Source organism: Dreissena polymorpha, chromosome 1 (genome assembly GCF_020536995.1).
Source record: "Dreissena polymorpha isolate Duluth1 chromosome 1, UMN_Dpol_1.0, whole genome shotgun sequence".
NCBI classification, from domain to species: domain Eukaryota; kingdom Metazoa; phylum Mollusca; class Bivalvia; order Myida; family Dreissenidae; genus Dreissena; species Dreissena polymorpha.
In genome coordinates this window covers 165,640,804-165,665,123 of record NC_068355.1, presented here as the reverse complement: position 1 = coordinate 165,665,123, position 24,320 = coordinate 165,640,804, and the positions used below count along the sequence as shown (strand labels likewise).

Genomic DNA, 24,320 nt, shown 5'->3' with positions numbered 1-24,320 from the left:
TTTTTCATACATATAGGGGAAATAACTTGTTTATGCTATTGTTAACATACGATAACGTATTCCGAAAATGTGCGTAAAACTACGATCGTTCGGTTAAAGTCGAAATGAGATAGGGGGCCTGGTTCGCGTCAAAAAAATACCGAGCCTCCGGTGTGTAGAGATTGATTGTTTCTTTTAACCACAAGGTTGTTTGTTTCACTACGTTTAATTACATTAAAATAGTGTTTACACATCAGGTTATTTCCTTAATATATGGAATTCAGATTGTTTAATATGAAATATGCAATATTAACACAATTTACATTTTATGTATCAACATCTTTCCCTGATAGTTTCCTCTATTGATTACATATGTATGTTAAATGTTTTGAAGATTTCATTGGGGTTATCTTTCGTATAATCAAACACGATTTTTTTCCTTTATTTATAATATAGAATTTGAAGAAAGGGACCTTCGCTTTAAGGGCATTGTTCAATAATGACGGTATTTCTCTTACACTACATTGGGACAAGTAGTTACACCTGGTTTAATCCCGATAACATTAAACGTGTCTGACAGTCGACTTTATTTAAAGAAAATTTGTCATTTGACCTTCGTACACATTTTGTTAGATTAACATAAAATGTGTCATATCATAAACGAGTATTAATGCATTTGTGTTGTATTAAATTCAAAATAGCCGAGTATGCAAACAATATTTTACAGATACGGATGTGAACGACATTTTACTCAAAATACAAACCCAAGTATTGGCCGTTTGCAGATACTTATAACATTATAAACACCTAAACCGGTGTCCGTCCGTGACGAAGGCGAATTTTTTTTTTGCAAGGACCCAGCAAGCACAAGTCTGAATCAGACACTCTCCGCTGTGTGATGTTTGGGGTAAAAACTTACAAATGTTTTGTTATAGATTGGATCAGCCATGAATTTGTATCACACATTATTATTTCAGATAGGATTTACATAAACAGAATGTACAGAATGTAGTTTCTGCTTATGCACTGAACAATCCATAAGCTAGCCACGTTTACATTAAGAAGTACATGGTCTGTAAAATATTTAGAATTGTGTTATTCGTCGTTACATTCTTAAAATGAATTTAAATATGTTATGGACAACAATAATAAAATATTCGTAAGTGCAAGCGCCATGTAATGTTACAGAATGAACTTTTATTTGCGTTAAGTGTCCACAACACGCGTTGGTGCATGCGCGAACGATTCGTTTTAAAATACTTATGAACATAAACTTATACAAATACTAATACGGATATATGAATAATTTATTTGTTTCCCCAAAGTGTTTTAACAGTAAAGCATTAACATGTAGCCATCGGAAGTAATCCACTTTAGACCCAGTCGAGATTCATCCATGAGAAAGAACGATGCACTCGAGGTTCTTTCGAGATTTAATCACTTTAATACACGTATTCTTTCAAGTCCGAATGGATTTCTCAATATCAGTGAAAGAGTAATATCTGAAAATATATTAGTTCAAGTGTGTTTATTTTTGTTTCAAGTTTGTCGCTCTCATTCGAGGAATGTTTTACTATATTTATTTTATATTAATGGAACTTATTTGTTGCAAGGTTGTGTAACCCGTGAATTAATTAAGATACAGCTGGCACGTTTATGACAGTTACTATTATAATTCTGGTATTCTTTATTCAAAACAATGAGGATTAAGGAGGTGATGTGTGTACCATACGTATGCCAAGTTACACAGTTGGAATAAGTTAATTTCCCGCACATGCAATGGAGAAACGGAGTTAGGATTATAGTTAAAATAATTCGGATATTGAGAAAGCTATGGATCAACAACACCCCCTGACGAATATAAGTATGAATATTTTGGCTATATAGTTCTGCATTATATTTAAGACATTTTTAGTTGTTAGTCAACAATTGTACAGCCATTTGAGAGTAGAGTCAAATGGTTGGAAAACAAAAAGCTTTACTTGACATCAAATTTACAATTACAAATCAAACTGCATGCCTACTTTTATGTCACTTCATGTTTACGCTTGTGTTGTTAAAATCGGTGAGTGAAAAACGCATTCTCTATTTCTTGTTGTAATATAGTATACGTTCTCTAATAAATACAACAATTAAAACGATACTTAAAGCTATACAACTGTATCCGTTGAAGTTAATATATGTGTTATTCTTTTTTATTATTGGACATCCGTTTTAACTAGACACAAACACTATTCTTTAACAATAGTTATAAGTCAAGGCAATGTAATTTAATCAAGACAATCTTGCTGTATCGGCATTTAAAAGCTTATAACATGAAATTCCAATTGTAATATGAAAGTTATCCGTTTCGACACAAGCACAGGATTTTGTGAATGCTTTAGGATGATTTTTATTTTCGTAAAGTAACATAAACAACTTTTTCAAAAATGAAATAAAACATAAGCGTGTCTATGTAAATCATTGATTAAATACTTGTTTGATTGTCTTATCAAAGTTGTGCCCTTGTTTCCATTTTCTGTCGAGAGTTAAGATTGAGTGTACATGTATACGTATTACCGTTTTTTTCCGATACGTATTTGTTGTTGAATTCATGACTTCGTTGTCTTACTGTTTGTTAAGTGCTTTCTTCCGTACCGAAAGCTGCTAACGGAAGTTCAAATAAAAACAACTTAAAACACAAATTTCATTGTATTGAATGGGTAAGATTAAAGAAATATATTTATATGTTTGATATAAACCTAAAGTTATTAAATTACTTAATTTTAATGAGTTGCTTTATGGAAAAAAAATTATTCCAAAAAAGTCGTTTACATGCTCAGTAAGCGCTTGCGGCGTGTCTTTCTTTCCCTTTAAGAAGTGATTTCGACTTCATACATGTATAAGCATGCTGATCATTAAACTGAGGCTAGGTCTGGGAAAATGGGGCTAAATGAATGTGCGTAAGGTGTCTTCGTCTCCGCCTAGACTGTATTATCCTTTAAAAAAGACGCCCATTAAACAAAAATTAAATACAATCGGAAACGAATGAGTAAATAAAATCGGAAAGTGTCGTCACTGATTAGCTTATCCTGTTTGCACGAATAAAACCCCGTTTTTTTCCAAGGTGAGTCTCAACATGTATAATTGTCCAGTATTTCCTCAGGTAAAATAAGGCTGAAAGTTCGGTTCCATATGCTGTAGAACATGCTATCATTATTCAATGAAACACATTTATTGCTTATATTCAAAACGCCACTAAATTTTGTTACTATTAGTCAACTTTGTCAGTTACGTATAATATGTTCAGCTCAATTCGATGACGCGACCGACGTACAGTACCGGAAGTCGGGGAGCTCCCTACAGCGTCTCCTACGCCTCAGCCTACAAAAGACGCTGAACGTTGGGTGCCACGGCTTCTCCTTCCACGTGCCCTTCCTGGTCCTCTTCGCCCTTCAAGTGATCAAGGTGTCCCTCCTGACCACAGAGGTGAGCCCCGGGATAACGCTTGCAATTAACGAAATGGCTCTCCTCTCCACCTGTATGTGTGTCCGTGGTTTACAGGGTACATGATCAACGGGGTTTACACACGGGCTGGACAGAATGAAAACACACCTTATAAACCCTTATTTTTTGCAAATGTCTCAAGTTATTGAAATATGTTTGCAAACATCTTCAGTGCATACAAGTTTTCTTTGCAATTATTGCCGATATCTTAAGATTTAAGAATTAATTATTGAATACGTCGGAAATCGGTGCCAAAATTTCCACGTTGCGTGTAGCATAACCGTGTATATGAATGATTGTAAAACTCGAAATTTAATTTTGTCAAATAACACAGGCTATTTTAGTTAAGTTATTCTGACTTTTTTTCACATAGCCATAAGCCGCATGCACTTGTTAAAATTCTTAAGAAAATTATTTTAAAAAGTTATTTGGAAAAAAAGCACCACTTACTGGTGTGTTTTCATCCATTAACATCCATTTGTGAACCCCATTTAGTCACGTGATCCTGCATCCTGTTTAAGGTAATAACTTGGTTAATGCAAACATGCGCGTGTATTCATCAATATAACATAAATTCATGATTGTTTTACTAAATCATTCATTGACAAGTGTCAATTATGCCGTCATGAATAGCCCATTGTTTTGTTTATGAACAATGTGATATTATGTATCAGCGAACTATAAAACCACCGATGTTGGACTCAATCAATGATTGACAATTATCTTTTGTTCAATCATTCCATCGCAAATCAATGGTATATTTATCATACTATGGTGCCGTTGTCAACAGTGGTGTACGCTAGAACCACATGTATATGTGTAATTTGTCCTCAATGACAATCCTTGTTGACTATTACACGTATTTATTATTCATGTAAAGTGACTGACGTTGGCCAATACCGCATATAAACATATTTTGCATTATTTAATAATTGCACAATTTTACGATGTTTATGCTTCGCGGCTTATTAGATCAAACTTTTATATAAATGCTTAACATAATTTCAATATTCATCTTTGACCAACATCGCGCTCTTTTCTATTCATATTTCAGATTTAAACAATTGTAAGTGCCTTTTAACAATTTCAGATGATACACTTTGGCAAGGACCGCGGAAATTTTAAAGAGATTATCGGAAAGGGGGAACTGGCGCTAAAACACCTCCTGATCAAGGGCTGGGATGCAAGTAAGTTGTTGAAATAACATACTGAAATTATTTCAGATGCTTCACAAATCCAATTTGGTAAAACAGGTTATGAAGTGTTAAAGATACTATGAGGTTTGTGAGATGTTTTCTGGTTTCAAATAAACAAAGTAAAAGTAAAATACAAATAATGTTTTTATAAAAATGGTAAACTACACAATGCACAATTGGAAAAATACTAGCAAACGATATGTTTTACATTTTCAAATAACCATCAATGGGGAACGGTATACAATGCATTTCACATGAAATCACAAAATACGTGTTAGATGATGATTGAAAGATACAATTTTTGGCATGAACTCTGATCGTTTAATAGTACTAAATATTTAGGTTGGGAGACATCGCCTTACCCCCCTGCTCACGGAGACTTTGCTGTTTATACCGTGGATGACCTCTTAGGCAGAGTCAGCCATGCAGTCAATAGGGTAAGAACTTACACACACGTTATAGATAGTGCATACCCCTTTGATCTTAAAATAATGTACGATATATTATGTAATTTAGCCTGCCAATTAATTATTTGGACCGTATCGCCCTTATAGTATGTCAGTTGCTTAAATTCCGATTAATGAAGTATTTAAATGATTGGCTTACCAAATAATTTATCAAGCTGTTAATAATTTGTAACTCCTTTTTAAGCGATTATATTGTGCGTTGTAGCACCCACAACAAAAACTGCCTATCCATATACCATTATTTCAAATCGATAAAATCATAATGTGTATAAAATATTCAAATCTTATATGAAATGTATCTATTTATTGTATTTTATGTATTATAATTCACATAGATTTTGAAGGTATTAAAGCTCAGTGATATATATTTAAACGTATTAGTCTGATAGTATGTTACTTTCAACACAAAGCATAACATAAAATCCAATTTAGTATTACAACGCTCACACGGAGGCGATTGGATACTTTATTCGCCTGAGAAACGACCAAATGAAGGTACAGCTCAAATACTTCGACTTCCCAGGATTCAACAAACGGTTTACTTCCGGTGTGCATATTAGAGGTACATAAAATATACACATTTTTAAAATTACAGTATAAGTTTAATTTGGGGCATTGCCATCAGGTGAACTTGATGCGAATTCGAAATATTCGGAAATTAATGTTTTGCCTAATGATTATAAAAGTAGTAAAAAGCTTCCATATGTAGCAATATACACTGTTAACACGTAATTTAAAACGAGTTTTGTTCAAGTATATGTAAAGTTCATCCATAACTATTGTATAACATTTCTGCTAAATCCACTTAATATATTCATGTTTTTTGTATTATTGTTTTTGTTCAACACTAGAAACTGTAAAGTTTATGTGTAATAAAATTATGTTCTGTTCTGTTCTGTTCTATTTAACGTCTACTTAAGCAAACGCGTAAGACTAACCGCTAACTATGCATATTATACTGCATGAAACGTTTAGCAATAAAGCAAAATACAGTAAACAGATGCTTTCAAGTATTAACCAGACACAATTTTTTTTTACAGAAACATGTTTCGAAATTGGGAAAGGCCTGAATAAAACCAGTGATAACAAAACTGGTGACGTCATATACGGCTTCGATATCAGCAAAGAGTTCGATTACCTCAACATTTCCAAACCAGTAAAAAGGTATTATAAGCAAGCAATCACTTTTGCTATTTTTATATCAAATACATATATCATTCCACTGAAAACAACACATACATGTTGCTGTCGTTGTTCTGTCATAGTCATTGACACCACAACCATTGTCATCATCGTAACCATTAGACGCATGCATGCCAATATTATCATAATTAAAATCATTTGTATTTCATAGATATTTCAATCATCGGATCCTTTATTATAATCATAACTGTAGTTTTGTTATTAATTATATATAACCACCAATACCATCTCCATATGTCATATGCAAAAAAACAAGTATCATACCCCGATTGTACTATATGATGACGACACATCGTGTACAGTACTGTTGTTAATCTCTTTCAGATTGCTTTCTCTGACATTAAATTTTACGCTGCACTCCGTGCGCGTGCACGTGACTGACCAGAAGGCGAGGTGCCTCAAAATAAGCGGAAATGTGAGTATTCAAAACTCACGCAGCAGAATTCTTCAGAGTTCAAGCCTGTCATTACTGCAAACGCTGTAAAGATCTTATTAATATATGTGTAATTTAATATATAAATGTTGGTCTTTTAATATATTTTTAACATTCAAAAATGAACCAGCAAATAGAAAATCACTTTGTAAAATCTGAATAATATAAGTAGTAGTTGTATTAACCATCAACAAGTGTTTTGTATTAGCGACAGAGATTACATGAACTTTCATTAAAACAAGTCGAATCTCTTGCGGAAGTTGATATTTGCATGTAGTACCCAACACATCTTACCAATTGTAATGATAATTTTTGTTTAAAGTATGTTCGTAGATTTGATAAGTTTGAAGGTTAAGCTATTTAATGATTTATCAGTCGATTGTCAGCAACCAATTTACGCTGTTTCCGGACTACGCTCATGTAAAAACTAATTCCAGACCGTTTTTGGCTCTTTCCTGTAAATACAATGTTTGTATTGTCATTAAAACATTTCCTGATGTGCGTATATTTTGTTGTAACAAATTGGGCAAGTTATATTATATCTGTAGTATGAATCAATAATGGTGTTATAAGACCGTTTATTACGTTCTTGATTTGTGTAAAGTAGCAGCGCAAACAATTGGTCTCGGCCTCTAGTGGAACAAGTTCTTTGCGATTGAAAGCATCGGAGTACCATACTAGTATGAAATTCTATATGCATCTACATGTACTTCACTTTTCTGTATGAGATGAATTAGTTTCCTTCTAGACTCTAAAAATATAATGTATGAACTTTTAATGGTGAAATTCGCTTGACCTCAATCTAGATCGTGTTCGAGGACTTGGACAACAATGGTCAAGTAGGGATCGAGTTCAAGACGCTTACTCTTAGGATCAAGTGTTCGGAAATGGGAATTCAAAATATAGATGGTAAGTACATGTAAAGTGTATCAAATATATAGTTGTATGTTTAATTGAAGTTAAGCGTTTTACCTTTTTATCTAGAAAGCGTTCATGTTAATTATTAGGACTGCAGTCTATTTACGAACTAAAGCTTTTAAGATTTAACATGGAAACATTCCGATATTAATCAGTCAATAACATTACATAATCATTCAATAGTTGTGTTTATAAGTGGGCGTTTATCTGGTTAGTTTACTAGTACGATACATCATACATCTCTTCTATATCTCCAAACTCGGAAAATACTGCACAACACGGCAGATACGAATAAAGAATAAATACCTTTAGTGGAATCAGTAGCCAGCTTCTACCTATTGAAAGTAAACATCCACATGGCAAATATAAAGTGATGAATTGTTGGCCCAACTATTGAAATACTCAACAGCTTAATGGCTCGTAGTTTTAACAAAATAGACAAAAATAACAACGAGACAAGCTGAAGTATTTATTTATCGCGGTAGTCTACCGAGTGACGAATTAACCTAGTGCAATCCTGATAACAAATACTTTTCATGTTAGTGTTTGTTAACGTTTTTGCTGAAAATATTATTTTTTTTAATCGAATTGATGCACATAACCAACGTGTTAGCTGAGTAGACTTCGCTCTGACAACTCGCGGGCGCCATCATATTGACCAGAGAGGATACAGCTGAAAACTAATATAAGTAATATCAGCTCATTAATGACTTTAACTGACTTTATCATATTTTGGCTTCCGGCTTCTACTGCTGTGTTAAGCCAAATAAGCATGGTCAATATTGATTCAACTTCTCCATAACACAATGTAAGGTAAAGTAGTTGCTAGATTTGTTTGCATTCCATGTTCTTGCCAAACATATGAGCAGATATTGACAAATGTGATATACATTTGTATATAACGTTATTGTTTTATCTAGATATGCTAATGTATACTGGCTCATTGGTTTTCAATTGCAGACTGGGTACTAGTGAACGTCTCGGAAAAAATCGGTGCGGCCTTATTGGTATTCACATGTCTCTCTCTGTTACTCTCCGCCCTCAGTGTCATCTTTGACGTCTACGTCTGCTGGGTGAGTAGCAGAGTTGCTGTTCATCTACCGCTCCATTATTCTATCCCTCAAACGCTTCATTTTGGATGTCTACTACTGCTTTGTGAATGGCGAAAGTTCACCTGCCTTTCAGTTATACCCTGCGTCCTCAGTGTCATGTTGTAGTTCTACATCTCAAAGACTAGCAAGGTTTCAAGTTAACCGTCTACGTTTTTTGCTAAGTAGAAGAGCAGGAGCCCATCTACCTGTTTAAAATACGCTTCTTCCTCAGTTTCAACTTTCGAGTCTTTGTCTCATGGATTATTATCAGGAGGCAGCTCATATATCTCTCTCTGATAGTCTTCTTCTTTAATGTCGAATTTTACGACTTTGTTTACTTGATGAGCCACTGATCTAGTTTTCTAAATGTCCGTTTTCAGCGTCATCGATGAGGTCTACAACGTGTGGATGAGCATCACAGCTAGTTTGCTGAGTGAAAAAGCTGGTATTCACTAGCATATTTAGCTGCGAGTAGAAAGGCGGTTGTTTACCTGCCGTTTCTTCGTTTCTTTAAAATCTACGTTTACTGGAGGAGTAGTAGAACAGTGTTTACCGACTACTTTCTTACACTCTTCGTCATATTCGTCTACGCTGACGTCTTCGTCTGCTGGGTAACAAGCAGAGGAGTTGTTAACCTGTTTCTCTCTTATATCCTTTGTGCTCATTTTCATATTGCACGCCTTCACCTGATTGTCGTCACCTGCATTATTCTTTAACTACAGGTCCTCACTGTCATGATTGATATCCGAGTCTGCTACGTAAGTAGCAGAGCGTATGTCCACCTGAATTTCTTAATCTTTCTGATATTAGTGTCGTCTTTACCTACTACGTCCGAAGTCTGTTTACCTGCCTCTCTCTTATACTCTCCATCTCATCTTTCAGTTGTACATCTTTTTGGTGAGTATTAAGACTGTGGTCGCTGCATTCGCATGGATAGCGCACTCATACAAACATTCTGCGGAACTAAATTTTGATGCGCTTATAAAGGATTCACAAGAAAGAAAATTGAACACTGTTATTTTAATTTCATGTCATAAGCACATTATATAGTATAAATGTATTGATAACTGTCTTTACAAGTGATCAATTATTGAGTCAATAATTATAAATACCATTACCTACAGAAAACGAAAGTGTTTATGGGTAAGTACTACACACGGTTCTATCAGCCTGTATCCCCCGAGGAGACGGATCTGCCTCCCTCTGAATACTTGCACATCATCAAGCTTTGGGATATCTGGGCAATACTCGGGGACATCTTCAGCCTCTATGGCACCGTCTGGATAGTCTTCAAGATAATGGTGAGTATATTTGCAATGTGTTGCTAGTTTGACTTTCTTGGGTGCCATACGGGTATGTTGCTTGTCCTTTTAATAACAACTTCGGTTCATATACATGTACAAAACATTCAATAAGTATGATAGAAAGCTGTGTCTACATAACTATTCTTTAATGTACAGGGATTGGAAAAGAGCATTAAATTCATGTTTATAACACGCCTATAAAACATTCTCCTAAGCGACTATATACGATTTTAATGTGAATATTGTACTTTGGCAATAGTTAAACAACCATGATTTCTAAACATTGAGGTTGCTTTCATCGTTATGATATAAGTAGTCAAAGGCTGCACTCCAGTCTCCAGCGGACTCATCTCCATGCGTGTCTCGGCGGTATCTAGCATTGCAACGATAAACTAGATTAACGAAACAAATCAGATAACGAATACAAGGTGATCGAAAACTGTTGTGAAGATTTTGAGCTCATCGTACCAAGGTCCTTAAAAAATACATCCTTATCGCCCAATCGACTAGAACGCCAAAATTTAACTAAACCTTCCAAGAATGGTACATGAATTTGTATGTAGTTTCGGCCTAGAAAACAGCAGACGGTTGAGACTTATTGAATGCGAAAGAAGCCAACAACAAACCCTACCACACAAACCTTCCAGAATAGCGACCTGGCAGGCTGCAAACGGCCCAATACACATTAAGATCGATTTCATCCTGGAGCATAAACGGTTCTATTCAAGCATCAAAAAGGCGAACACGAGAACGTTTGTTTGGCGTAGACATCTGTTATGACCATGACTTAGTGCTAACCACCATCAAGCTGTAGTCAAAAAGCAAGCGCTTCGCCAATAACTCTCGCAGATTTACTTGAAGACATTGCAAGATTTAGATATATTAGAGGCATTTCGGCACATATTGAAAAGTTGCAGTCCTGAGCATCTAAGACAACGACATAGACACCGTCAACAATAAAATCAAGGAAGTTCTGCTATCAAAGCCCGAAGAAGTGTTTGGGGAAGATAATACGAAGACCAAGCCGCGGGTGACGACCGATATTATGGGCCTCTGCGACAAAAGACGAAACCTGAGGCATAAAAATTACACAAGCCATGACAGATTACCAGTAAGCGAACAAGGAGGTGAGAAAGGTGATTCGAGAGGCAAAGAAAGAGTGATATTGAGGAGTTATGCAAAACATTTCACAAAGACATAGTCAGCATTAAGAAGGACTAAAGCAACCTAAAGACCCTCGCAATGACCAGCCATACTGAAGCAGGTTTTATAGACGCTGACGGAAATCCGCCGATAATGTTTGTCGCACGTGTGAACAGGTGGTCTGAAGACTGCAGCGACCTCATCTTACCAGATGTAGCGATGAAGAGCGCAGTTTGCAATCTGAAGACTCTCGGGAGCGGACAACGTCTCTTCTGAGCTGATTAAGCAATAAGGAAATATAACGACTGCACAAAAATAACGGCATTATGCCAGATGATCTGGAAAAAGAATAAGTGGCCAAATGAATTGACCGGCCATCCTCCTGAAATAAATGGCAATCTCAAGCTGTGAGATCATAACCGCACCATAAGCCAACTAAGCAAAGTCATGCTATACATCACCCTCATCGATCGCAGAGTATGACAGAGAAACCACTGGCGGACGAGAAGGTTGGATTCAGACCTGGACAGTGTACAGTTGAACCGATCTCAAGCAAAACTCCTGCTACACCAATTACGCCAACTTAAAGAAATGGTTCAGACGCGTTTGACCTATATCAAGTTCTATGAGGGTTCACAGAGATGAAGACTGTTTATTCAAAAACTTTACAGAAAAGCCAGCAGCACACTCTTCTCAATGGACAGATGGGTGAATTCTTCAAAACATAAGTGAGCGTCCGTATGCAATGTGTGCTCGCCTCCGTCCTGTTTCACATTTCTCTTGAGAAGATAATGAAGTAGACGCTCCAAGCCAATCACACCACCATATTTATAAGTTGAAGACCAATTTCCTATTTGAGATTTGCTTATAACGTTGGGCTCATTGAATGAACGAAGAGGTGAAATCCAAGACCTATCTTACAGATTCGCCAAAATAGCAGGTTAATATATAACGAGGGTCAGCATGAAGAAATCAAAGAACATAGCAAACAGCACAACAACACCAGTGCAGACATCACCATGATGGGCGAGAATCTTGAAGAAATGACAAGCTTCAACAACTGGGAGGCAATCATGTCATAGGTTGCAGATTTTGGACAAGCAGGTCCTTCGTAGTCTCCCTACTATTGTACGACTGTGAAACCTAGACGCTTCGTGCGAACACATAACGCAGGGAAATGATCGTCAAACGAAAACTGGATGGACGAAGTGAATGACTGGACGTCTCTTCCCATGGATGAGGTACTCACAGCAATCCAAAAAAGATCTGATTCGCGGAGGATCTCTTTGTTGTTGTTCATCGTTTCCTCAAACGGCAAGATGGGGGATAATGTAATGATGATGATAATGAAAGTTATGAAAGGTAGATTCACATTGATAATGATTGATTTATATTCAGGAGAGCGACTGGGTGATAGGCATGCTAGATTTCTACACCATGTGGCTGGGATTGGGCTGTCTCGTCTCTTGGATATGTCTTCTTAGGTTCTTCAAATTCCAAGAGAAGTTCTATGTAAGAAGTAAACCCCATTATATTATATGCATTATTTTTTTTGTTTTCAACTACCTGTTCGGTGAACTTAATTATGAAGACATTGGGGGACTTTTTTGTATAGATACCTTACATAAAGTAAAAGCTACATTTTAAATGCTACAATTTAAGCTTGTCGATTTTAAATGCGCCTACGATTGCCTTGTTTGGTTAATAAGTACATTAATCATAGGTCTAGGTACCTAGACATGAATTCAACTTCAATACGCCTGGATAAAGTAAACGCAAAATGTCCCAATTGTTTAAGTAATTGCATGTGTATATACCCCTCCAGCTTTTGTTCAGCACCATATACCACTCGTTCGGTGATCTTGTCGCATTCCTGTTCTGCGTTTCGGTTCTCTTCATGGGCTTCTGGATCTGCGGTTACGTCGTTCTAGGACCTTACAACGTCAAGGTAAGGGGATCCTCATGGTGTAGTGGATATGGTGTCGGCCGCCTAGCGATCGGGAGGTCACGGGTTCGATCCCCACTGTGGGAGCGTTCTTTAGATCTCCCCCATAGACACCAAGGAAACGGACTCGAGAGCGTTGCATATAAGCTTAGGCTTGTTATGCAATCGAGATTAAATATATAGGTTTTAAAAAAGGTAAGGGGAGAAATCAGTGTAAACACCGTTAATATGATAACGTAACATGGATGAAGTTGCGCTATTCCACAAAAAAGTATACGATTCATAGCTGTTCATGCGCAGCGCGAACAAGTTATACATATTTTGACCTAGTCAACCTTAAAACACCATCTTAAAATTGTATTGTTTCTTATTTTAAAAGCAAATGTATCTTTTAGTTCAACCGTTCGAGTTACTTGAAGGTCATGGTCAGCATTACTGTCAGACAGTATAGTATTCATCCATTGAATACCAATATGGCATATCAACATTCTGTTAACATGTATTTATTATCTGTTTACGCATTTAGGATTTTGGTCGATATCCCGCAGTCTTTTGTAGAGCAAGGGCCTATAAAAAATGTATGAAGATATATGTGCCTCTTTATACATATGGGCCGCGCTCTGTGAAAAAAGAGTTTAATGCATGTACGTTAAGTGTCGTACCAGATTAGCTTTTGCAGTCCGCACAAACTAATCAGGGTCGAAAATTTCCGCCTTAACTTTTTATTATTGCCATGAAGAGACTTTCGTTAAACATAAGATATAATAAAAGCGGAAAGAGTCGTCCCTGATTAGCCTGTCGACGACACACTGTACGCACATGCATTAAACCCATTTTCACAGAGCATGGCTCATTATGCTTTCGTTTTTGTCTAACATATGTTGCGCCATTCCAGTTCCAGACACCGTCGGCTGCCATGGAGACGCTGGCTTCCATGGTAACTGGCGACGAGATCTTCTTGACGCTAGTTAGTATGGAGACACAGAGGGTCGGCAACATTATCATCCTGTGGTTCTCCAGAGTTTACGTGCTTTTTTACGTTGTCATGTTTACCGTCATCATCATCAACTTAATCGTGGCGATCTTTAACAGCTCGTACGAAGCCATAACGGTAAGTCGTCACGATCACCATAAGCCACCTTTTGGCAGCATTAAACTGCTCGTAAAGACATTATGTGAAGTGATCGTAATGGTTATCATCATTAATCTTCTAATGAAAATAACCATCAGCTCGTAAGAAATCGTGACGGTAAATCGTCATCATCAAACTTGTTGAAGTATTCAACGGTATTGGCAAAGTGATTAAGTCATCATCATCAAACACAGGCGCGTTTCAATATTAAACAGCTCGGTTTAGTTACAGTTAGTCATCATCAAAACATGCACTTCACCAGTTATTATGCGCGAATGGTATTTGCTTTGTTTCCAATTGTTTTATATTTGCCATTAACGAAATGGCGCTATTGTTGCGCTATTGTCAAAGATATACCGATTGGTAAAATATTCAGTCGTTTCATCTTTTTGGTTGTAATTATATGTAGTGAAAGAGTTGGTCTGCATATAATCGTTGAATGAACTGTTACTGAAATAACGCCTGATGTATCACAATAACACTTTATTCAGACAGTTCATACACCGATGAAATGCAGAACAGTGCTAGTTAATTCTTGTTGAAAATGTAGCCCGAAACATTAAATCTGTACGTGTCGAAAAAACATAGTCAAAGCCAGATAAAAACATTCAAGCTTCAAATACACACATTGAGTGTATTGCGTTTTAATATAATGACACGGTACATTCTGAATAAAAAAATATATCTTATGAACCAAATGATTTCAAATTGAACACTTTCGGAAATACAACGACGTCCGTTTTAATAAAACAACGCATAGCAGGTTGATTTTCGGAATGGCTAGTTAAACTTTTTATTTGACAACCAATACAAGTCTTGTTGTTTGTTGATGTATTTGCAGTTTTTTAAATTCAAATGAGCTCGTTTTTATCGTTATGTTTAAGCCAAGCAGTTGGTTAACAATCCGATATTAATTAAAAACATGTTTTCAGAGATTATTTCATAAGTCGCATCGTCATTTTATTGAGAAGGGAAGTAAATTGTGTTCGTTTGTTATTACTTTTCGTTAATGTTTGAACTTTAATAAGTTTTAACATACATTCACGTGATGACTGTCAATTCAACACGCATGTATGTGTCTAGTGGCGTTCTTGTACGACGGACACATTTCTTGTGATATTGTTTTTATTTCAATTTGCTCTGACTGTAAACGGTAACTATATGTTGAGTGGGAGTCTTTTTGCTGCTGCTCATGTTAATTTGAAACTCTTTACAAACATATAATGATTGTTTTATGTGTCGAAAAAGTGAACTGTTATGCAAACCCCCCACCACTCGTGTGAGAGGCGTTAATCATTGCATGTGTCTCTCCGTCAGTCCGTAGGAATAAATAGTGGATTTTTCTGTTGTTTTAGCTGTGTTGTGGCTGCTTTGTGTCTGTGATACTTGATTATATTCGTTAAACAGAAAGTAAGGCGATTGCCTTATTAGTGTCTCATTTCAAATACTTTTAACAGAAACACAATGTTTATGCAACACTCATTACATTCCGCTCATTTTCAGGAACTGTACAAGAAGACGCCAGATGAACGCAAAATTCGGCCGCTGGAGTCGGCTATTCGTGGTCTTCTGAGGACAAACGACGTCAGGGAAAGCTTCCGGCAATCAATTCACGAGATTCTTACCGCGAGCAACCGGCCACCAACTTCTTCCATTGAAGACTCTCTCCGGAAGGAGCTGCAGAAGCATCTCCGCATTTCGAGTAAGACAGAGGGAGTCGAGTTGATAAAGCCAAGAACAATAGAGAGCTTTGTAAATGACAGGAGCTTCTCAGAATAGCAAAGCGGCACTTTGTTTCGATGTGGTAATTTGCGGATATTTTATAACCGGAAGTGATAAAGACATAAAAAGAGTATAGGTGGGCCATTAAAAAGTCACGGCCGTGTTAAATGCTGCCATACCTTAAACATAGACACTATGACATGGAAAAGGGCTAAGACGTGAAAAATAAAGAAGGGAATAATAAACCACCATTTATGTGTTCAGGGGCGAAATTCGTGTTACAGTTTGGTAGTGTACTAAGATACAAGGAAATAAATATATTACAATAATGAACATAAACAAAAATGATGTAAGCTTGGTTTACTGTCACGCAACAGTCAATGCATGACAGTAATTTGTGATTTGTCGGTTGTTTGTGTAACAAAGGTAAGCACATTGACAGGTTATATAAACATCAAATCAATTAAAAAACGATACCATGTTGAAATAATGTAATTCTAAACCTGTGTCTTGCTCCTGTGTGTGCACCATCTCATTCTCAAAATCAGCGTCATGACGATTGTTCGTGCATGCGTCTGTCCGTCAAACTTGATCTAAATTCTACGATAACTCAAAATCTGGCGAAATTCGGTTGATGAAGTCGGTATGTGATTTGATGCCCATACAGAGGACATATTTGTTCTGCGTGCTTTTTCTACAACATGTGAAAACTTTACTCTCAAACCTGCCACAACTGAATAAGTACATTATGCTATGTTAATGCATCACGGTATCTTGATAACATGGAATATTTTAGGTTATTTGAGGTTTTCTTTCATGCAATCATCGTGATTGCAAAGGATACAGACATGAACAGAAATCTAAAATATGGATTATGCGTCACTTCAAAAACTACTAAAGCAAGGTTGATGAAAACCGGTTTAAATATGAAAGGCACTATTCAGAATAAATGTCGAATCAGTTGTACCGTCACATTACTATTTTGGTTGGCATGTGTACAGAAATAATTGAAAACTCATATATGGATCATGCGATAACTTAAACAGTAAATTAAAGCAGGTGTGTGGATAGAACGCAATATATGGTGAAGATTTAATGTTACTTAGTTGGTCAGCCACAAACTGTAGTTTCTTTATGTATGGAAGAATGTGAAAAAACGCACATTTTATCGTTTCGAAATCAATCCATCCGCGGAGATGGGGGATAAAATAGCTCCGACAGCTTCCTTATTCCGATGAGATAATTGTTTTGCATATTGATGTGCAGTGTGCAAATGTCGTATTTGCTTGGTTATTTGCTTTCATTGCTGATACGTTTATAGTATATACAAATATTTGCGTTCATGTTTCCATGTTAAAATATTGAATATTGCGTTTATGTAAGAGTATTTAAAAACTATATCAGAACGTGATAAATGTTTATTTGAAACAAAAAATTATATATAATATATATATATATAAATAAATGATACCATAAAACACACGTAAATACAATTTTTTCTGTTAATAAATTTTCATACGAATAGGTGCATGACTTAAAAATAGTCAGGAGCAAGTCGGGTACGACAAGCATGTCATTTTAAATCGATGGATAGTAATGACTGAAATGTAAGCAATTATTTATACAAGCTCGGATCGAATAGTTAATAAAAGGTAAGTAAACCAAACATGGCTAGACCGTCAACCGATTTGACATCTATCAATGAACGGTATGCAAATACGGATGTTCTTCTGGCGGTCTGATATTTTCTGAAACAAACCAAAGTAACGAAAGAATAATTAACTAAACTATATTCGTATTAATGCCCTTAATGCATCGCCTTTGTCATCGCTATCCTTTTTCGTAATTTGATGAAGGCAACACTTGCCACTTACAAATATATATTTACACATTAAATGAATTGATATATTTCTATTAAAACAACAATCTTGCAAAACACAAACATGTTTAATTGTATTAGTTTCTTGTTCAACAATACCAATTTTGATAATAAATAATTTAAAAATAATATTACTAATACAAACATATTATTGGCAAATTTTTGACATGCAGAAGTAGTGATTTGGTGGCGCATAATTTACTTAAGTTGAAAACATGCATCTGGTATTGAAACAGATATTTACATATTATTTCACACATAAACAACTAGCAATGAATTATTGAATTAAGACCCATAGACATATTGCAATGAGCAGCACAACTCCTCCCGCTGAGACTCCGGCAATCAGTGGGATGTTCTGGACCTCTGTCTTATATTTCAGGACGCCCATGTTGTTTTGATGTTACCAATTGTTACCTGCAAAACAATCGACGAAATTGAAAGAACAAACAGTTTTTTAAAATTGAAAGTGAAAATCAGACTATGGTTAGTTTTGCCAACCGTTATGGACCATATCTCCTAAGAATATATTAAGTCAAGTCAAGTCAATTTTATTTTGTAAACAAAGGCCTCTGGCCCAAAATACATAGTGATACATTATAATTGGCTATTAAATCCTAACAGAGTTGCGTCTGGAACATGTTTATAAATATATATATGGATTGTGTAATTGTATAAAGCACGTGGTTAAGTTATTCATATTTTAAGTTGTTAACATTGTTGTGATAAGACAATTTCTTAATTCAAGCACACACACATAAAACAAAAACAAAAAAACAACAACAACAAAACAAACAGAATAGAACCGGTGTTAATATATTGAAAGTATTTGATTAGTTATTGCTATTTTTCAGTAGGTGATATACATAAATACATAACTTTTTAAAAACAGCTTCATCATTAGAGCTCATTACGGTATAAAAATCTAGCAGTGAATCGCGTGAAGAATACCAGCTATAAAGATGATTTAATCGTATTTCGTTGTATTTGTTACACTTGAAGAAAGCATGGTATTCGCACTCCAGATACTGAACTTCGTTTATAGAACAAGTAGTACATATTATGTTCTCTTTTTGTATATTAGTGTGTCTCCCCAGTTCGATTTGTAATCTGTGGTTTGGGGCTCGGAATTTCGAAAGAGCAATTTTATATTTTTGTGTTAAGTCGATTGATAAGTATTTTTCTGTGTTAAGTAGGCTTTTGTAATGCTTATAATGGTAACAACGACTCGAGTTTGAAACGTCGTCATGCCATTTTTGCGTGCAGCAATCAATAACGCGTTGTTTAAATGATGATATAAATATGTTTTTATCACCAACATCTTGACTTATCCAAGCATAACCAAATCCGTATGTAAACAATAAATTTCTAATTTTCGATGCCCAGCAGATTCGCCCAGCGTCATCTAGTGATTTTAACAATAAGTAACAATTTCTCGGATAACGATTCGTGGGCATTTGTAGAAGGTTACACCAATAACTAATGCAGTTAGTAAAATAATTTACACACAATGGATGTCTACCACATTCTCTCAATACAATACAATTATTTGTGTTTTTATTTAGCTTAAGGGATTTTTTACAAAAAGTGGTGTGAACTGTTTCGATTGCTTGTACGTATTCATATCCCCATACTTGAGATCCATAACAAAGAATAGGTTTGATCATGGAATCAAAGATTTTGAACATTTCGAAAGGTTGGAAGTAGCCAAATGGTTTTTGAAAGTTATTTATTGAAAATATAGCCTTTTGTGCTTGGGCAGCTAGCTTATCAAGTGCAAGTTTCCATGATAATGAAGGGGTAAAAATAAGACCCATATACTTGTATACTGGCGTTGTGTTTATTTCTTTACCTCGAAAATACCAACGTTCGGTATCTTTTAATACTCCACCGTTACGAAATACAGTTATCTCAGTTTTATTGAGATTAACTTCCATTCCTGAGTTTTGACAGAAAATCTCTATTAAATTAATTTGCTCTTGTAATTTTTGTTTTGTTTCCGCGCAATTTGCGATATCGTCAGCGAACATTAAACAAATAATGTCGGGAATTTGATTTGTAACAAAAATACCCGATCCACAGTTTTCACGCAGAAAGGCAGATAACTCGTCAATAAAGAGGGTAAATGTTGTCGAACTTGTTTTGTCTCCTTGTCTGGTGCCGATGTTACAAGAGAACCAATTGGTAACAGCGTGCTCAACTGATTGTGTGTTATTATCGTTTGAGCATAAAGATTTCCTTTGCAATTTTACAAATGATTTTAAGTTTGTATACATAGCTTTTAGAACATTCATAAATTTCCCATGTAAGCCTTTCCTTTCAAGACATTTAAACAATTTAAAATGGTTGATAGAGTCAAAAGCTTTCTTAAAATCAACGTATAGACAATAGAATCTGCCTTTCTTTTTAGATAGGTACTTTTGTATCATAGCTTGGAGGCAAAAAATGTTATCAACCGTGGAGTACCCATGTCGGAAGCCAGCTTGCGATTCGTCGATTTTATTATAATTCTCGGCCCAAGAGTATAAACGTGTATTAATTATATCAGAAAATACTTTGTACATAGTATTAGTAACGGAAATGCCCCTGTAATTTCCAGGGTCATTAGTTGTTCCCGATTTAAAGATAGGGCATATAATGCTGGTTCCCCACGATTCTGGAAAATTACTTGAATCGATAATTTTGTTTAACAGTGCACAAAGATACGGTGTTATTTCGCTCGAAGTATACTTATAAAATTCCGCGGGAATACCATCAACACCACAACTTTTATTGTTTATCAATTTGGACAATGATCGTTCAACTTCTTCTACGGAAAAAGGTTCATTAAGTACATTAGCTGATACGTCAATAAATTCTGTATTAAGAAAGTAAAGCAAAGAATAATAAGTAAACATTCGTATCTGATGATAATGGTTTATAAAACTAGTAAAGCAAAGAATAATAAGCAAACATTAGTATCTGTTGACAATGGTTTAAAACTACAATCACAAAATATAAGTGTGAATTGGTTTAATGAATACTAACATTAACTTCAGGATTATCAAGGACGGGCATTCCTGGCTTGGGTTGCGATTCAGTTGCTCTGCATACAATAAAGGCGTCTGATATTTCTACAATTCTTCATTGTTCTATGCCAATAGTGATGGCGACGTCAGAAAATGATTATAGTTGCAGATTTGTGCCCTAAGGAATAAAAAGTTTCACTCAACACGCTTCCACAATTATAAAAGATGCACAAATTGTTTAATACAGCATTTGATTTTAGAACATAACTAAAGGTAGACATACATATACGTTTCTGCAATACAGATTGTACTTGTTGTAAATAATTATGACGACTTCTAAAAATAGTTGCCCAAATGCAAATCTCATCCGAGATAAGCTGGGTGTACATAAGTTAAATATTGGGAATACATTTTACAAAAAGTAAAGTCTTTATCACAATAACAGTACCGAAGTGTGTGCGGCCATACTTTCCCTTTCTAGCAACGGCTCATCGAGCACGAAATAACACAGCGTACACTGGTGAGCTATTACAAAGACTGAACAAAATATTGTCCACATAATTTTAAGTCAGTTTGTGATTCAGTTTTAATACCGAAAGTGCTGTGTTTTTAAAAGAAAGATTTTCAAAGTTTTTTGTGTTATACACTTACTGATATAGTGAGATATCGTTCTTCAGCATTAAACAGATGCAAGCCATTGTCGAACTTTGACAATGTCGGATCGTGGAAGTAGTTCAATATAAATGTTTTCTCAATGCCGTCCAGTTTCACAACAATGTCCTATTCCAGACAGCCCGGGCATGTTGCCGAATTGAGATGGTTTGTGACACCTGTGGGAGCTGCAGGCACTTTACAAAACAGGATTTTGGTAGAGTTAACTTTTGGAAGGCACGGCTCTGACTGTAAAAAAAAAACAGATGATATATTCATTATTATGGCTAAGGACTTCTAACCACATGATTGCATGTCTTAGAACAGCTATGTAATTTAAAGCTTCACAAATGACTCATTTGTTTTGGAGTAGGCCAATCAAACGTGACATTAATTGTCTTCGAAGTAATAACTGAAGTACTTACAGTCTCATTGCCACGAAGGAAAACTTTTGGAAGCTGAGCATTGACCAGATTGTCCCCTGTCACTGTCAGAATAGTACCGCCACTGAAATATGGCCTCAACAAAATTAAAATAAACAGCCCTCCCCAATAACTGTACCATGCACACTACACATTGAACATTGATCAGATAGTCACACGTCACTGTTTGAATAGTAACAGCGCTGTAAATGGAAAAGAGACAGCACCCACCCTTTCCCGTCACTGTAAGAATAGTAACACCCCTGTAACCTGGACACATCACAATTAAAAAAGACAGACATAATAGTTGTATTACATGCACTCTCATGTACATATAATAAGGCTGATCAAGAACTTTTCATATAAACCCATGACTTAAATTGTATAAAATATCAATATAAAACTAGCTCTAAAGATGGATGGTTAAAAAATGCACATACTGATTTAATACCAAATTTTAAGCGTTGATGTTATATTGCTCCGACACAAAACAAAAATGAAATAGCATTAACAAAGAGAAAACTTAAAATACAGAAAACAAACAAATAATCCGCATATATTTTATTCTGCCGTTAAATTGTGACTTTTACCATTGACTTATTTGCATTAGTCATATCGGTACAAAATATGAACTTGTCTTGCATAATATGTATAGGTTATAACAAAATGATATCAATAATTAAGCCTATGAGAGGAACTAACTATAAATAGTTAACCTGACACATGTCATTGCGAGCTTAACCTTTGTTTAAAGGGATCTTTTCACGCTTTGGTAAATTGACAAAATTGAAAAAAGTTGTTTCAGATTCGCACATTTTCGTTTTAGTTATGATATTTGTGAGGAAACAGTAATACTGAACATTTACCATGGTCTAATATAGCCATTATATGCATCTTTTGACGATTTTAAAACCTAAAAATTATAAAGCGTTGCAACGCGAAACGATTGAATAATTTGGAGAGTTCTGTTTTTGTCGTTAAATTTTGTGAAACTACGAAGATTGCTTATATAAGGTATAAAATACGTCAAGTCTGTGTACTCGGCGGAATAGCTCAGTAGGCTAAAGCGTTTTTACTTCAGGACTCTGGCAGGACTCCAGGGGTCACTGGTTCGAAACCTGCTCTGGGCAATGTTCTTTTCCTTTTTTTTATTTTATTCTTGATTTTTTACTGGAGCTTTTACGACCCAATTTTTACATTTATCAATATAAAGCATTTAATGAATAAGTTAAAAAATGCCAAAATCTGTGAAAAGGCCCCTTTAACAAGCATTGGTATGATACACAAAGGGCATGAGGAAAAAATTAACAAGTAATGTCAGCCATTAGACAGGAATACAAAGACAAACATACATTCGATTCGACAAAAAGGAGCTTAATTGTCGTTTAAAGTATGATATGGTAGATATCAAGATAAAATAACCTTACAGGATAACATAAAATGTATTAAACATATGTAACTTAAATAACCACAATACTTCTATTTATAGCATTAAATACGCGCCACCAAAGACCTTGAGTTGCTTTAACTGTTCTTTTTTGTATGTCTGCTGCTCTTTTGTGAACTCAAAACGTTCTTGTACTTTGCTGATATTTTATTATTTACACATGTATGCACGACTTAATCAATCAAATGTGTTATGGTGAGCTAAAATAACCCAAAGGGTCTTCTGAAACCGCAATGACACAAAGAAACTTCACTCATACGAGTAGGAAGATTTCACGAGTTTTCGCCAAGCAAACCAACACATCCCTGGCAGCCATAGTTGGCTACGGGCCGGAACAATACTCGATCTCTTTTAAGATTTAATCAGAGCAACATTCTCTACATAAGTATCGTGTTGATGGGAAAAAATCTGAGTTTTTCAATGTCCACCAGAGTTTTGTTCCTATTCATCACTCAATCAAGGTTATTTAAGATTTGGCAAAATATGCTACCTTAATGGTAACTGGTTATATAGAACAACGAACGACATGTTGCATTGATTTTCTGACATAATAAAGAAACTATAATTTAGAGCACTGTAAAACATATTTTCAATACATGGTCTAATAACATTTGCCAATTGTATCTGAACACTTGTCAACGGTCATTGATTTATTTAAAACAGATTAGTTTCAACCAACCATACGCTACAAAGAGCTGTGAATGCTCGAAATGTTTAATGGACCCCTAGCTGAGACACATAGAAAGCTGATTGTATTGCATAATTAATATTTAAAGTGATTCTTTCTGCGCAAAAAAATATTTAAAGAATATAGCTTACCTTAGAAATCCGTGTTTGAGATATATGTCTTTAATTGACGGATTTTCTAAGAATTAAAATATGTCGCTTTCGGAA

At 35.4% G+C, this 24,320-nt stretch overlaps 2 protein-coding genes across 2 annotated transcripts in view; both read left to right on the top strand.

The window, feature by feature from the left end:
• LOC127859568 (mucolipin-3-like) overlaps nucleotides 1–16,981 on the top strand; it is a 297,009-nt gene extending 280,028 nt beyond the window's left edge. The window contains exon 15 of the transcript XR_008039462.1: nucleotides 16,462–16,981. The gene's annotated coding sequence lies outside the window, so the exon portion shown is untranslated. The remainder of the gene's footprint in view (nucleotides 1–16,461) is intronic.
• On the top strand, nucleotides 1,271–16,981 carry LOC127859572 (mucolipin-3-like). The gene is made up of 14 exons (XM_052397078.1): nucleotides 1,271–1,843; nucleotides 3,269–3,447; nucleotides 4,556–4,652; nucleotides 5,004–5,098; nucleotides 5,561–5,690; nucleotides 6,169–6,292; nucleotides 6,656–6,746; nucleotides 7,571–7,673; nucleotides 8,643–8,755; nucleotides 9,898–10,074; nucleotides 12,619–12,732; nucleotides 13,046–13,168; nucleotides 14,061–14,276; nucleotides 15,801–16,981. The coding sequence occupies exons 1-14, from the start codon at nucleotides 1,813–1,815 to the stop codon at nucleotides 16,074–16,076; spliced, it is 1,869 nt and encodes a 622-aa protein (XP_052253038.1). The 5' UTR covers nucleotides 1,271–1,812; the 3' UTR covers nucleotides 16,077–16,981.
• Nucleotides 16,982–24,320: the final 7,339 nt, after the last annotated feature.